The 14,503-nt window shown below is 30.8% G+C and overlaps 2 protein-coding genes across 3 annotated transcripts in view; one reads left to right on the top strand and one right to left on the bottom strand.

Moving 5' to 3' along the window:
• The first annotated feature begins 2,523 nt into the window (after positions 1-2,523).
• LOC126834545 (uncharacterized) lies at positions 2,524-4,998 on the top strand. Its single transcript, XM_050566553.1, has 6 exons — positions 2,524-2,672; positions 2,785-2,847; positions 3,098-3,136; positions 3,211-3,231; positions 4,189-4,219; positions 4,677-4,998. Exons 1-6 carry the CDS (start codon positions 2,618-2,620, stop codon positions 4,843-4,845), a joined length of 378 nt encoding a protein of 125 aa, XP_050422510.1. The 5' UTR covers positions 2,524-2,617; the 3' UTR covers positions 4,846-4,998.
• A 2,169-nt stretch (positions 4,999-7,167) lies between these two features.
• Positions 7,168-14,503, bottom strand: part of LOC126834532 (ATP-binding cassette subfamily G member 4-like) — a 44,489-nt gene continuing 37,153 nt past the window's right edge. For both annotated transcript variants that reach the window (XM_050566531.1, XM_050566530.1), the window contains exons 3-11: positions 12,770-12,887; positions 12,492-12,681; positions 12,266-12,411; positions 11,153-11,391; positions 10,493-10,728; positions 9,893-10,061; positions 9,709-9,809; positions 9,464-9,619; positions 7,168-8,299 (exon numbers count right to left, since the gene is read on the bottom strand). In XM_050566531.1, the coding sequence (XP_050422488.1) occupies positions 7,880-8,299; positions 9,464-9,619; positions 9,709-9,809; positions 9,893-10,061; positions 10,493-10,728; positions 11,153-11,391; positions 12,266-12,411; positions 12,492-12,681; positions 12,770-12,887 (1,775 nt within the window). In that variant the 3' untranslated portion in view covers positions 7,168-7,879. The remainder of the gene's footprint in view (positions 8,300-9,463; positions 9,620-9,708; positions 9,810-9,892; positions 10,062-10,492; positions 10,729-11,152; positions 11,392-12,265; positions 12,412-12,491; positions 12,682-12,769; positions 12,888-14,503) is intronic.

Raw genomic sequence — 14,503 nt, 5'->3', positions numbered from 1 at the left:
AAAATATACGCATTACAGTACGTTATTATGATTTATGTACAATATTTCATTCAGTGTTTTATGTAATAAGTGCTAGATATACTAAAGATATATTATTAGTACCTACAAATAATAGATCGGATTTAAACCATAGATTTCTTACAAAAAAAGAACATTAAGAGAACGCTACGCCGCCCATTTCTAAGGAGTAAAGTATAGGCAATTTTTTAACAAATCTTAACTTAAAGCTTGAACTATAGTGTATACTTATTGATATAGTAATAACTAATAACTAATAAGGATTCTTTATTGATATCTTTTTTTTTTTTGTCAAACTATCATAGTATTATTTCTATATGATAAATTACAATTTATTTTTCATCATGACTGTTTTGCGTGTTACAAGTACGTGACAACAGTAGATAAACCAAATTTTCACAACGTATAAAGAAGAACTTTATTTACGCCGTAGTGTTTTTATATTTGTTTTGATATCTCTACTTAAAAATGTTTTATAAGCAAATGCAAAAGGGGGGAAATTTTACGAATGGAAAATTTTGATTGAAACTCATCGATTTTTTGGTACAATTATTCAAAATAAGTGAATATATTTTAAGTGTACACTGCAGGTACGTCTTGTGTCGAGATATTTTTAAAAAACTCCTTAAATTAACAGACAGAGCATTTAAAAGTAAAACACTGTGTAAAATACTAATGTATTTTTGGGGGCAATCTACTAAATATCGTTGTCATTTATTGTGATAATTTATACTATAGTGTTTCTAGTCAGTATATGTGCCGTTTCATTGAATATTTAATTGAAAGTTTAATTTTTGTTTTTATCATCATCATCCTTCAATATATAAATTTACAGATGCTAGACAGGATGTTGATGCATATAGAAAAATTAGAAGTGCAGAAGAATATAACAACGAAGTAAGACAACAACGCAAAAATACAAATTTATTTCACGAACAGCGACAAAAAAAAGAAGATAAAACAGATTTCAAGATAAGAATTTTTGAAAAATTATGTTTTCAGAATACGCTAGCTCTGGTCGAAATACTTGCGTTTACACCGGGCTCGTTTTAATATTTAAATGCTGTTTAGATATACATTCTATTTAATACAGATAAGAAATTGCTACTAAGCTGTAATATGTTTAAGAGTTCTCGCTCAGAAAAAAAAAATTTGTTTTTTATAACAACTGTTAAATGTATTTGGCAACAAATTTTCTCATCGCAAAACTAAAATACGCTCACAGAGAAAATTAACTAAATAACTATTAAATAATAGATAACAAACAAACAAAAAAAACAGTTTTTAATAGAATTACTTTTTAATCCTCAATCATAACACTTATTAATCTTCCTTTTACTGCAGTACTCCAAACTTAATGTTAAAAATAAATACAAATAAACAATTGTCCTAATTTTTAATATAATTTATGTACTTTTTAATAGAGTTTATAAATAAAAGGTTGATTAGTGGTAAAATATTATAAAAAAAGGAAAGACTGTATATTATTTATATTTATCATAATGTACAAATAATATTAAATTTTTTTAGTATATAATTTTAAGAGTATGACATGTGTATTTTTTTCAGATGTTATGGTTGAATCATGAAGACAGCAAAAAAATGTAAATATATGTAAAATGAAATGTAAACCGCACGTGTTAAAAACGATTTCATCGCAAGTGGCTTAGTTCAAACATACAGCTATAGATAGGTCTAATTCAAATTGGTACAGTGTCTGCCGTCTAGCTTATAAGTGCTAAGAAGAACAAATAAAATACATCAGTCATATTTTCTTAAGATAATATATTATGATAAATTAATGAGACTGGTCTCGTAGCAACATTAAATAATAAAAATATAAAATACAGTTTTTTCTTAGTGTATAGACAACATTTATACCATCGATTGATTCCAAATAGTCTACAACTATAATATTATCTACATTTTTTGTGGCAACTTTTCTAAACGGCACTTAACTTATCCGACGTAATACTTTTTATTTAATAATAAGACATAGTCTGCAAATTATGTATAGTTAAAAGTTTAGACAAAAAATAGTATTAATTTGGACCATGATAATACATTTTGGCTATTTGAGTTTAATAAAAAAAAGTTATCGATATGGTTCGTACTTGTGACCATGTCAGTAATAATTTAAAAAAATAATACATTTTTACAAAAAACCACAATCATATTATTGTGTTTCATAGTATTAGTTTTTTTTTTGCAATAAACTGAAACAAAGATAACTACAGGAAAGTTTAATGATATTTTTTTAATAAGAATCGCTATTGTGAGATGTGTAGGATATCTCTTAAAAATGATAATTGTTTCAGAAATAATAACACGTCGTAATTCTTTTTAAAAATTTGATTTCATACTATTGATTGAAGCCGGTTTTGAAACCATTTGAATGTATAAAAAAACAATTGAATAAATAGGTACTTATTATTGTTGTGCAAATATACACAGAGGTTTTCTGACTGCTTTGAGACCAAGCAATTTTGTTGGTATATAAGTAAAACAGTCAGACCACGTAGTTGGTATATCAACATTTTAACTTCTTAAAACCGTTCTATCGTGTATTTAAGTAAATGCACTTTATAAATAGAACATAATGAAGTCTGTTCAATTTCTTTTCGTTTCATGTCTACTGCTATCAGTATTTTTAGGTAAAATATATTATTCATAAAAACAAATTATTACAATACGAATCAACACAGCAGTAAGTTAAAACTTTTATTTATAATAAATTAATGACGCGTTTTGTAATTAATTTTATAGGTGAAACCGTTTGCGACGCTTACGATTTTGGTGATATTCTTATTTTTGATGACAACACTCAAGGTAAATATCACAAATCCCAAAATGTATACACATTTTGATACAAGTTAGATTATAGTTAGATATAAGTTTTTTGTTATATGATCATTTTGCTTATTAAAATAAAAAATCTCTAATAATGTCATATTTTTTATTTTATATTTGTGAAATTGAGTAAAAACTATTGAGTTTAAAAAATGGTTACTTCCAAAAAATGTATGATGTAAATTAAAATTTTTATAATTAACTTATTTCGTTATTATTTGTTTCACAGAGCCTGATAGAGGGGAGATGAATGCATTGTTGTATAATGGTACAACATTTTTTTATTTATGTTAAACGAATAATGTGTTTTTAAAATTACAATAAAATGATTTATTTTTACAGGAAATAATTTCGACCTAGGAGGTATGTTTTTTTAAATACACAACACTTATTTCTTCTATAGATACTTGAATAAATTAGTTTTAGTTAATCTTTCCTTATGGGTGATATTTTTAAATATTTGAATGAGTATGGAAGGAACTTTTATTGTGGGAGGATAACCGATTATGGATATAGTTGTAATCTATATAATATGTTATATATGACAATGGTGGAATTGATATAGGAAACAAATTATTATAGAATGTAGTCGGCTGTGAGCGGTAGACCCGGTTGTATTACAGTGTTTAGCGATCTGTGAAAATGATTAATTATTATCATACACTCTGCGTTTATTATTTTTATTTCTTATGTTTAAATAAATCGATTGATCTATAAAAATATTATTTACTATTAAATACTATTTTTCTACAACTCAATGGATGTGTGGAGTAACTAAATTTAAACAGTTAACACATAGTATAGTTTGGGAGTTGTGCTAATAAAACTGAGAAATGGAAGACAATAAATTAATAATTAAAAAGGACGAAAAACAAAAGAGTAAACGTCATACAATTAAGTAAGTAGAGCGTAAAATAAATGAAAAATTATTGAGATCCCTGTAGAAGCAATTTGCTTTTACTCAATTAACTGTCTGATTAGAAAACAAAACGATTATTTAGAATGAAGTATACACATTTTTTTATAGCCAACACTAAAGAAAGCAGTTTTTTGTTTAAAAGAAGACTTACAGTAGTTCTCTACGTTATGTACAACCGACCCACTGTCCATTCCTTAGAATTTATATGTATATTTATAAACTTGTTGTATACTGCACCCATTGAATAACGGTGGTGGACAAATGACAATATAATATGCAACTTTTAATTTAATTTGGTAAATACGCATATAATGTGCGTTATAACATATAAATGGTATGTGTACAATGCATATTGTAAGTACAAACTTAATGGTCGGTAAATATTTTCTTGTTACTTTTAGTGGGCAGAGTTGTAGAAATTATGAAACCATCGTAAGTACATGTTTATTAATTTTTTAATTTTTTATTGTATTACAATAATTTTAACGTACAACATCGTGAATCATGTCCGTGAACGCACAAGATGTCGAATAAATTAACACTTGTAGATCAACAGAATGTATTACCTTATTCAACACTTCTTTATTTAATGTATTTTCTTTGTTGCTTCTGTTTTCTATACGGTCTGCCCGGTCTTCAAAAAATAGGACTAATCCGAACCCGATTATATTATCTAGTCATGATATGAAAATTATAAGAATTGCAAACTTATCTACGTCGAGTTTGTCTAAATAACCGTAAAAAATATCCTGATTTTAAAGCCTCCTTTTCGTATGATTGTCTTTTTTATACATTTATACAATATTATACATATACTCATTTGAATGAATTATTCTTGACAATATTTAAACCACATTTTCTTATTAATTAAATTTTTAATGTTATTCAGGCACAAACGTTACAAAGATTTTGTAAAACTTGCCGGCCCAGACGGAAGGTTTAGCAATATAGAAGCTGTAAATATATATTATGTTGTTAGCCTGAACACTAAAATGCAGGAACAAAACGGAAAATTAATCAAACTTATAAACAATTTTAATTTTGATGAAGAATATTGAGGATTTGATTGAATTAACAATTGTTTTATCAATTAAATAATATGTACTATCATTGTAACCAAGTGATTTAATTAAATTATTTACATTTATTTGTTTGATTATATTAATTTAAAAAAAGTCGTTTTTTATTCAGAAAAAAATGTAATTTAAAATTTATATCATTAATTAATTGAATTGTTAAATTTTTCAATTTATTTATAAGAGTTTAAAAGATTCGTAATAAAATAATAAATTATTTAAAAAGTTGTAATTTTACTAATGTTAGAACTATTTTTTCTGAGTACATCTCATTATCGTTTCCTTAAGAAGTTTAAAAACGGTTTGTTTTTTGACGCCTTTGACCAAATTGTTGGCCCGATATCAAATCTATAAAGATGTACCAGTTTAATGTATACCTAATTTACTACGTTATGTTGGGAACATTTTTTGAATTTTTTATGTATTTTAAAAAAGAAAATGTTAATGTGCTAAAAGGTTTAGGTTACATATATTAATTATTACATAGTAGTTTTTGCAGTGTTTGTGGCGAATAGCTTGGTTCAGCCATAAATGGATTAAATATAAATTGCCTACACACACAGCACCTGCCGCCTAGAGCCTAGAAGCCTAGCTTACGTCTGGCCCATAAGCGGTACCAAAGAAGGAATAAAACGCATCTGCCATATTTTATTAATTTTTTTTACAGAATATTAATTCGACTAGTGTCGTAAAATAATTAAAATGATACAAATACAAAGTACAGTGTTTTCTTTGAGTTAATCCAATAAAAATAGGTATCGTTCACATCGTTTCGAGAGATTAATTCCGAAGATCCTACAGCTATATTACTTATATGTTTTATTGCAAATATTTATAACGGAACCGAATTTAACAATATAACATCTGTGAAAATGATGTATAACTAAGTTGTATGGTGCGCCATATGATTTTATTGGTAAAGTGTCTGTAAAAAATGTATTCATCGAATTTCACCGCATTATATGTTCTGTATAATAAAAGGTTAAAACTTTAATCGGAGATTAAGAAAATCCAAAACCTTACCTTAACAATAATAACTCAATGTTCAAAGTTCAAACAATATATTATAAATTCAAGTGGTCGAAAGAAAACTTTAAAAGATCTTTTCCGTGTAAATTATAACATATCTTGTTATTTTGAAATGGCCTGAAGAGATGATATATTATATCCCCAACTTACCTGATCAGCCCGTAAAAATATTTTTTTTTTAGTTAACCATAATGTTTTATTATATTATATGAAAAAGGTATTGGTTTTATAATGTGTGTTTTTTTTAACGAGGTGTCTGGTTTCAAACCAGCTATACAATTTTTTTTAAATTTTCACAAAACAACAAATAATTTCTTTAGATAGAACCAACCAAGATTTTCAAACACAGTTTGAATTAGTTATATTCTTTATTTGATATTATATAAACAGTTTTATATAACATGTAATACATTGTAGTCACTTAAAAAACAAACACGTTGTCAAAATGTTTTAGGGCTGGTTTTAAGCTGACTCAAACAGAATCGTTATAAAAATTATTTTATATTTATATATATGAGCAATTATTGTTTGTTTAGTGTAGAAAATTAAACCACACTTGTGACTATAACGTGTAATTTATTATATTCAGCAGAATATGACAAAAGTTTATCAATAACACTAAATCAATAAAATAGAGATGTCATAAAACACCTTTAGTGTGTAAACATTACAAACACAATATAATAAAGTATATTTCAACATTGGCATTAAAATATTCAAAAAAATATTTGTATTTTAGAAAAATGTATAAGTTGTTTGCAATTATAGTTTTGCAAAAACTATAGTTTTTTTTATAATTGCAACCAACTTGAACAAATTTGCAACTCACTCTGTGAAACACTAAAAATAAATTTGGACACGCAGCCCCCACTTTGTCCGATTAACTCCGGATCTTCGCAATATTAAGCAACCTATTTGCTACACATTGCAACCAACTTGAAAACATTTGCAACTTAGTTCCAAACCATGTAAACGTGGTTCATAGACTTATGCATTTGCTATAATTTCTTTATATAAGAGACACAGTAGGTATAAATTATTAACTATATAATTAATATTAACATTTATAACAACTATGCATCATAAAACAGCTTGTCACATTAAGTCTGATAAAATATTATGAATGGCTTAGGTTTGGTTTAGATTTGGTTTATTAGGCTTGGCTTAGGTTTAGTTTAGATTGGTTTAGGCTTGGCTTAGGTTTGGTTTAGGCTTGGCTAAGGTTTAGTTTAGGTTTGGTGTAGATCAGTAATTTTTAAAAACAATAAAACTGTGTCTCGTTCAACGCAAATTTTATATATTTAACGTATACAACGTAGTATATTTAAAAATATAAACATAAATATATATATTATTTATAAATATGATTGTTTTTTCTTTTCATATTATAAACAATTTCATCCCTATTTACCTATTATAGACATTATACATTATATCGTTTTATACACTTAATTATCTAAAAATAATATTTATATATAATATATAGTCACAATACACTTAACACTATTAACTAATTTATATATTTAGTATATTTCTGTGGCTCGGGTCAACGAAGGCCCATGTCACTTTTTAGTCATTTTTTTGGAATAAGAATTGCTGGCCTTTTTAAAATATCATCAATGTGGTGGCCAATATGGCCAAAAAGTGTCATGGGCCTTTCTTGACCCAAGGCACTTGTTTTTAATATATATATATATATATACTGTCGAAAAAAAGTAGTTGAAATTTAATTATTACATAAATAATTATTACTTCATATCAGGTTTTATAATATGCATATGTATTAAGCATATTATATATGATGGAAGTATGTGTATACATATATATTATGAAGACTTGTATTATCACAATTGCAGCGAACATAGTCGTTGCAGACTAATTACCGGCATAAATACCATATAAAGTCATCATATAGTAAACACGAGTACATAAATAATAACAATAATAATAATAATATGATGATGATGTACGGCGGTGGCAAAACATTTTAACGGGGAATGTTGAAATGGGACTTGATCAGCCTGCCGATGAAACCGAGCCTGAGCAGTATCGACGGTTTGGAGCTGAGCCGCCACCTGAGCATCACGTACGACGCCACCTTGAACATGACGAACATGGAGAACAGCGCTGTCAGCGACACCCAGTAGTTGACGTTGGTCATGCCGACCGTCTTGAACAGGGCGGACGGGTCACGCAGTTCGCAATAGTCTTCATTGGGCGGACAAATCAGCCTGCCCCGGCCGTCGCCGTAAACCGACATGACCAGCGCCTCGACGCCGTACCGCAGATAGCTGAGGCTCATGCCCAGCCTGATCAGCGTTGGGATCTCGTCCTCATTGTAGCCCAGCCCGAACGACGCCAGCAGCATCATGGGACAAGCCGTGCACGGACCGAGAAAAACGCTGTTCTGTAAATATAGAAAAAAGAAAAACACCATATTAGCTATTGCTATTAAAAAAAAGAGAAATTTTATATTAAGGGGGAGAGGACTTCGAAAAAACAGATTACTAAAAAAAAACCACAGACGCTGCTGTTTTTAAGCCTTAAAAAATAAATAAATGTCTAAGTCTTCACAGGAATCTAGTACAGAAAAAAATGTGTTTTTATTTATTTATTTTCTGTGTATCAGGACAGTTATACCGGTTTCTACGTGTATAACAAGTCTATAGAACAGAAATCGTACCTGGAAAGTACTCTATGGAACCAAACATAAGGCAAATTAGTTCCGAATAATTTGTTTGGGTATTCTTTAGATACAGAACTATCACACACGCATGGACAAACCAAACAATTATCATAACCCTTTCCCCTAAAAGGCTCGAAAATTGTTGTTTGTTTTCAATGGAATCTATTGTAACCAATTATAAGAATAGGCAAGCGCGATTACCTTAAACGCATCTACCCTAGTATTTGGGTTTTGATCATTCTAAGCAAATATTTTAGACCAAAAATCTCTACAAGCATTAAATTCATTACTATCCTAATAATTATACAACACAATTGGCTCTAAAATTTAGTTTTCAAACGAAATTGCCTATACCGAACGCCTTAAAAATAGTATGCGTGATGTCCTATTTTAAGATGGAATCATACAAAAGTCATGATAGAATATATATATATATATATACATAAAAAAGATTATTTTAAATTACTGGGTTTCATTATTTGTAATAATTAAGTTTTTTTATTTTATTAGTGTTATGTTATTATTATTATTAACGTCAAGAATGTTTGCTAGGCGAACATTATTGGTAGAGATCAAGTGCAAGTGTGGAATGAGTTGTGTAGCATTTGTGGATCTATGTCAAAACAGTGTTATATAATACATATTTTTTAGCCCTCACCACACTATAGCGCTATTTTAAATTTAAACGTTATTTTATGTGCAAAAATAATACAATTATTGGCTTTATATTCGTATAAAAGCATTATGTTTACCATCAGTCGCACACAATACCTAAATAACCAGAGTACGAGTACTTTTGATACACACAAAATGAGAGGTAGTTTTAGATTTGTGTTCCTAAACTGAGACCCAAAGAACTTAGTGCTTGACCACGGCTAAACCTACCGTGACGCTGAATTGTGACGAAATGGCATACGCCATGCTTTCGGACGACAGAGACACCAGCAGACAGACGACGGAGAATTTGATCACTCGACTCATCTCCAACGGCTGGTCGGTTAAACAATAAGTTATGGCTATGTAGACTGACGACAAAAGAATCTGGAATAATGACGAATGCAAATTAATGCACAATCGTATAATAGAAGCTGTACTGCACGATAATAATACATCTAAAGCCATTCAAGTACCTGCATTGGAAACTGCGAGCAAGTCAGTGCGCAGAAATAGGCGTTTAATCCGTACCACCGGTTAAAGTATTCTCGTTTTAACAGCTGGACTTCGGAGGGAACTGCAATAAAAATAAAACATTACAACATTATGGGCGCTCGTTGAAAATAGCAGCATCGGTTTTTTTTTTTGTTGGCAACTCACATTTTAACAATACTGGCATAAGCGGCGTGTACATGAACACGATTACGGTTATGAAAATGAAACCGTAATTGAAAATTGTGGCAGACGCGTCGTTTCCAAAATGGAAGAACATGCTACCGACCATGAGGCCTATGAACGCGTACATGACGAATTTTAACAGTAAAAAGGCCTGAAAAATAAAATAGTTTAACGGTTATATACTATGGTGTGTTCAGCAGTCATGTATGGATTTAATATTTTGCATCGAACAAACGAAAGTAGGTGAAACGAAAATGTCCAGTCACTGCGAGAGAAGAAGTTTGGAAGTTTTGTCGATTGTAGGAATATAACGAGCGAGAACGGACTGAGATAGTTGAAAAGAATGATAACTATTAAATAGTAAAACGAGTAATAGAGATCAGTGGAAAGAGATTTGGAGACCAAGTCGTAGGCCGAAGAAGAAGCGAATGGGAGTTCTAAATAAAGACGAAGAATTGTGTGGAATGACGGACAAGCAGAAAAGATATAGCTGGCCAGCCACAAATTGACATGGGATTCGTTGTAATGTGAAGAAGAAAATTACGCTTATTATACTTTAATGATATTTTGTGAAATACTAACGTATGCTCTCTTGTGCTGGATCGCCATGCGTCTGAGAAGGATTTTGAATTGAGTCGTTCCAGAGGTGGAGAAATCGTACAAGTGCTTGGACACAGTGTCGTACTGCGACGCCCTTCGGACCAGCGGTTTCCGACATTCCGAGTCGTCTTTGTACCACCTCAAACACTTTCCGTTATCGACGGCCGCGGTAAGTTTGTCCGTGTAGTCGCCGTACTCTCTGCTGCACACTTCGATCACTGCAACAGTAACGCACTAGGTCTCAGAAAAACATAACACTTTGACACGCAGAAAACAAGTTTTATTGTAGTTAGCGCCGTGGCGTCGCCGATTATGTCGGTTTGAAAGTGTCAAGATCAATATTGATTGTCAATAATGACAGTGATGTCATAATTTGTTTTCGATACCAGACTCGCGACAACCCTCCTACCCCCAACAACAACGAAAACATAGTATCTTATTAGCAGATGAGCAATGTTGGTTCCAACTGTAATTTCAATTGTCTAACGCGAATGCACATCTGCCTACAACTGATATGATCCGGTTATTGTTATTTTAACAGGTTTTTAACGCTGGCATTGCGTTTGCAATACACGTCGTGTACAAGCAAAGGCGTCACTGCACTTGAAGATTTACAAGATAATACAATATTATGTCTCTTACTGAAGTCCGCCGGATTGTAGTGCTTGGGGCAATTCAGTCCCACTGTGGACAGGTACTGCACGATGTCCTGACCGTCTCCGGTGAACACGCACTGTCCTTCGGAAACTATGTACACGTGGTCGAACATGGCAAACAGTTTGGCGCTGGGAGTATGAATGGAACACACGATGGTACGACCGCCGGAAGCCAATTCCTTTAGCAGCGCAACGCACTGCGAGCTTGACAGGTCGTCCAGACCACTAAAACACAATGCAATGACAATTAATTAAAAAATTGGACGGCTTGAGATAACTCCAAGACGTAAAACCGCGTAGACTGTCGTATGAATGCAAAAGAACAAATTATCAATTCTGCGGAGACTGGAGAGTCGAAATTCGTAGGTCCAAAACGACCATTGCTCATTGATTTAATAAATTAATGGGTTTACCCAATAAAAGTGAACAAAATGCAAAAATAACTATATTGTCTATCTATTATGATAGGTACTTAGGTGCACTAGGTGTAGTGTTTCTGAAATATCACGACCATCCGTAACTGATGTTAAGTTACGTTAGCTGTTGTTCGTTTTCAGATTGGCCAACCAACCGTGCCTTCCGACTAATTAAGTTTTAATTAAGGAGTTGTAAAAATATAATGTAATAAGGTGATATAAGCGGTGAAATCGAAATTGCAAAAATGCAAGTTTTTTATTTTACCAAGTGACTTGGCAAAGTTCTATAAAGCCGTAGTTTGAATCCATAATACCGTTTATTTTTAATATTATGTTTATTACTGAGGTTTCATAACTTGGCGATATCTATCTAAGGTTCAAAAAGGTTGGATTACGGAAGTAAGAAGGGTCGCCTATCCAGGAACAAACTACGCGGTAAACGAAGCTCAACTGCATCAGTTATGTCTAAACATCTTACAAGTCAATGAACGTTTAAAGAATTATGAAAAAAAATAAACGTTATATTAATTATGCTTTGTAAATTGTATAGATAAGATAATGGTTGTCGAGTGCAACAATTCAACTAATGGCCATCAATTTAGTTAAAACATTTTTTAGATTCGATCAATTATGGTGTTTAAATATAAGCTCTCTATATATATGTGCTCAAAAAATAAACTCACGTCGTTGGTTCGTCTAAAAATATCACAGGTGGATTGTTGACCAGTTCTAAGGCTACGGACAATCGTTTTCTTTCACCGCCCGACAAATTATCCATAAGCGTGTTCTTCGCCTTGGACAATCGAAGCATCTGAAGAATTTCGTCGATCTAAAAACAATACATGAATGTTAAGACCAGTCTACACAGAGAGCGTTTCGTTTTACAATTGTTATGTATATTATTATTACCGAGTTAAGTTTGTCTTCTTTGGAAATGGTGTAACCTAACTTCAAGTCTGAAGCAATCTCCATGGACTCCTGAACGGTCAGGGACGGTTGCAAAAGATCCTCTTGCATGATGTATCGGCTCATTTTCCGAAATGTTCTCATGTCTCTTGGTCGACTGTTTACCATTATTGAACCCCTGGCATCGGCACACCTATCAAACCGACAATTCCCGTTCGTTAAGTTATACTGTAATGGATTTTTTTGTGTGCAAAAAAAAATATTAAAACCATATTCATTACCTGTAGCCGGCCAATACGTTTATCAGAGTACTCTTTCCGGCGCCGGACGGTCCCAGTATCGCCGTCAGCTCACCAGATCTGAACAAGCCGCTTACGCTTCGAAGAATAAATTTTGATCCTTGAACAAAAATAAAAATAAAAATTTTCTAGTAAGAGATTTATTAACAATATTGAATATATTTGTTTTTTCATTCGTGTGTCGTGTACCTAATGTGATTCTACGGATGGCGATATACTTTAGAATTTTGCTGATCTATAATTATCGTAGACTACTTTCAGAGTCTGATATAATGAGATTGAAGCTCACACTAATTTCCACGTGGGACTATTTGGCGGCGTAAAATCTTATAATGCAAACTTAAAGTAGTGATAAAAAACTTCAACAGTAAAATCCTAGGTCCGGATTCTGTTAACCGATATACATAAGCCTGACTATTTTGAAAGAATATTAACGTCTCTTCATCACTAAAAATTTTATATGGAACAACAAAATGACATGATTTTTTAACCAAATCTAACAATAAATGTGGATAAAAAATGTGTTGTTTCTGATAATAGCTAACAATATATATATATATATATATATGTGTGTAATTTAAGAATTATATACTAACCATATAAACTCTTATCAGTAATTTAATATAGTTTTCAAACTTGAATATTACTTGAAGAGTTTAAGCTTATCTTTTATATAAGTTTGCTACGAGGCATTTATTTTAAATACTAAATAGAAATATTATAACAATAGTTTTTTTTATTATTTTATACATTTTCATTCTTTTCATTGTTTTAATACGTTTTTTAGTTATATTACTACTACTTTTTTATTCGACGGAAACGGAGCGACCTTCAGTGCGAGTAGGTATAAGGCTTGGTATATTTCCGGGTACAGAATAATGTAAATTATTCATATATAATTATTATTAATTAAAATATTGCTTTTATACTTAAATTACGTACAGTTTTTCAACACTATAATTGTATTTATAAGGGAACTGGTTATTTTAACAAGTACTTACACGTATATTATTAGGGATTGCATTTTAATGATAAAAGGCTTGTGAAATCGTGCATTTTTAATTACGAATTATTAATAAGCGACTAATAAACTACTTGTGATATTATATTTGATACATAAATACATAATTTGAACTAATGTTTATAGTAAATCTATTTTAACCCGTTGAGGATAATATCTTATTGTATAATAAGTATAGCCTTGTGAGTTGTGTAAGCTATATTAATAATGGCAGATTATAGTTAATATTAGTAAATATTAATATTTTAACACCACTATGCCTACACAGCAGTTAAGCTATGAATAAGTTCATTTTAAAATTATTTTTATGAATTTAATATGTGCAAAGTTCACGGCCACTGGTGCCATTGACTCAACTAGAGACTGGGAGTCTAGGGGAATTCAAATCCTTCTACACTTCTTCAGTCTCTCAAAATATATCAGAAACAAATCAGACCATAGTTCCCGAGTAATGTTTTATAATTTTTACCGAAATTTTGAGGAAGCCTTAAGAGTTATTATGGGGCCTGAACGAAATGTTATTGTAATACCAAAATACAGTCACAAATGTTTGCGTTAAAACAAGTGGAAAAAAGTAATCATTATTATAATGTTCTTATAAAAGACGGAAATGCTTGGGCGTTTAATATATTTTGTCCGCATATGACTGATATGTTGTGTATATATTGATTTAATGTATCAATGTCGAATTCGTG

The sequence above is a fragment of the Adelges cooleyi genome, unplaced genomic scaffold, assembly GCF_023614345.1.
Source record: "Adelges cooleyi isolate 19-005CV unplaced genomic scaffold, UGA_ACOO_1.1 ACOO_flye_CR_arks_rails_tigmint_CR_PRNA_21, whole genome shotgun sequence".
Lineage (NCBI taxonomy): Eukaryota > Metazoa > Arthropoda > Insecta > Hemiptera > Adelgidae > Adelges > Adelges cooleyi.
Note: the sequence above shows the minus strand (reverse complement) of the source record. Positions and strands in the feature narration are given on the sequence as shown.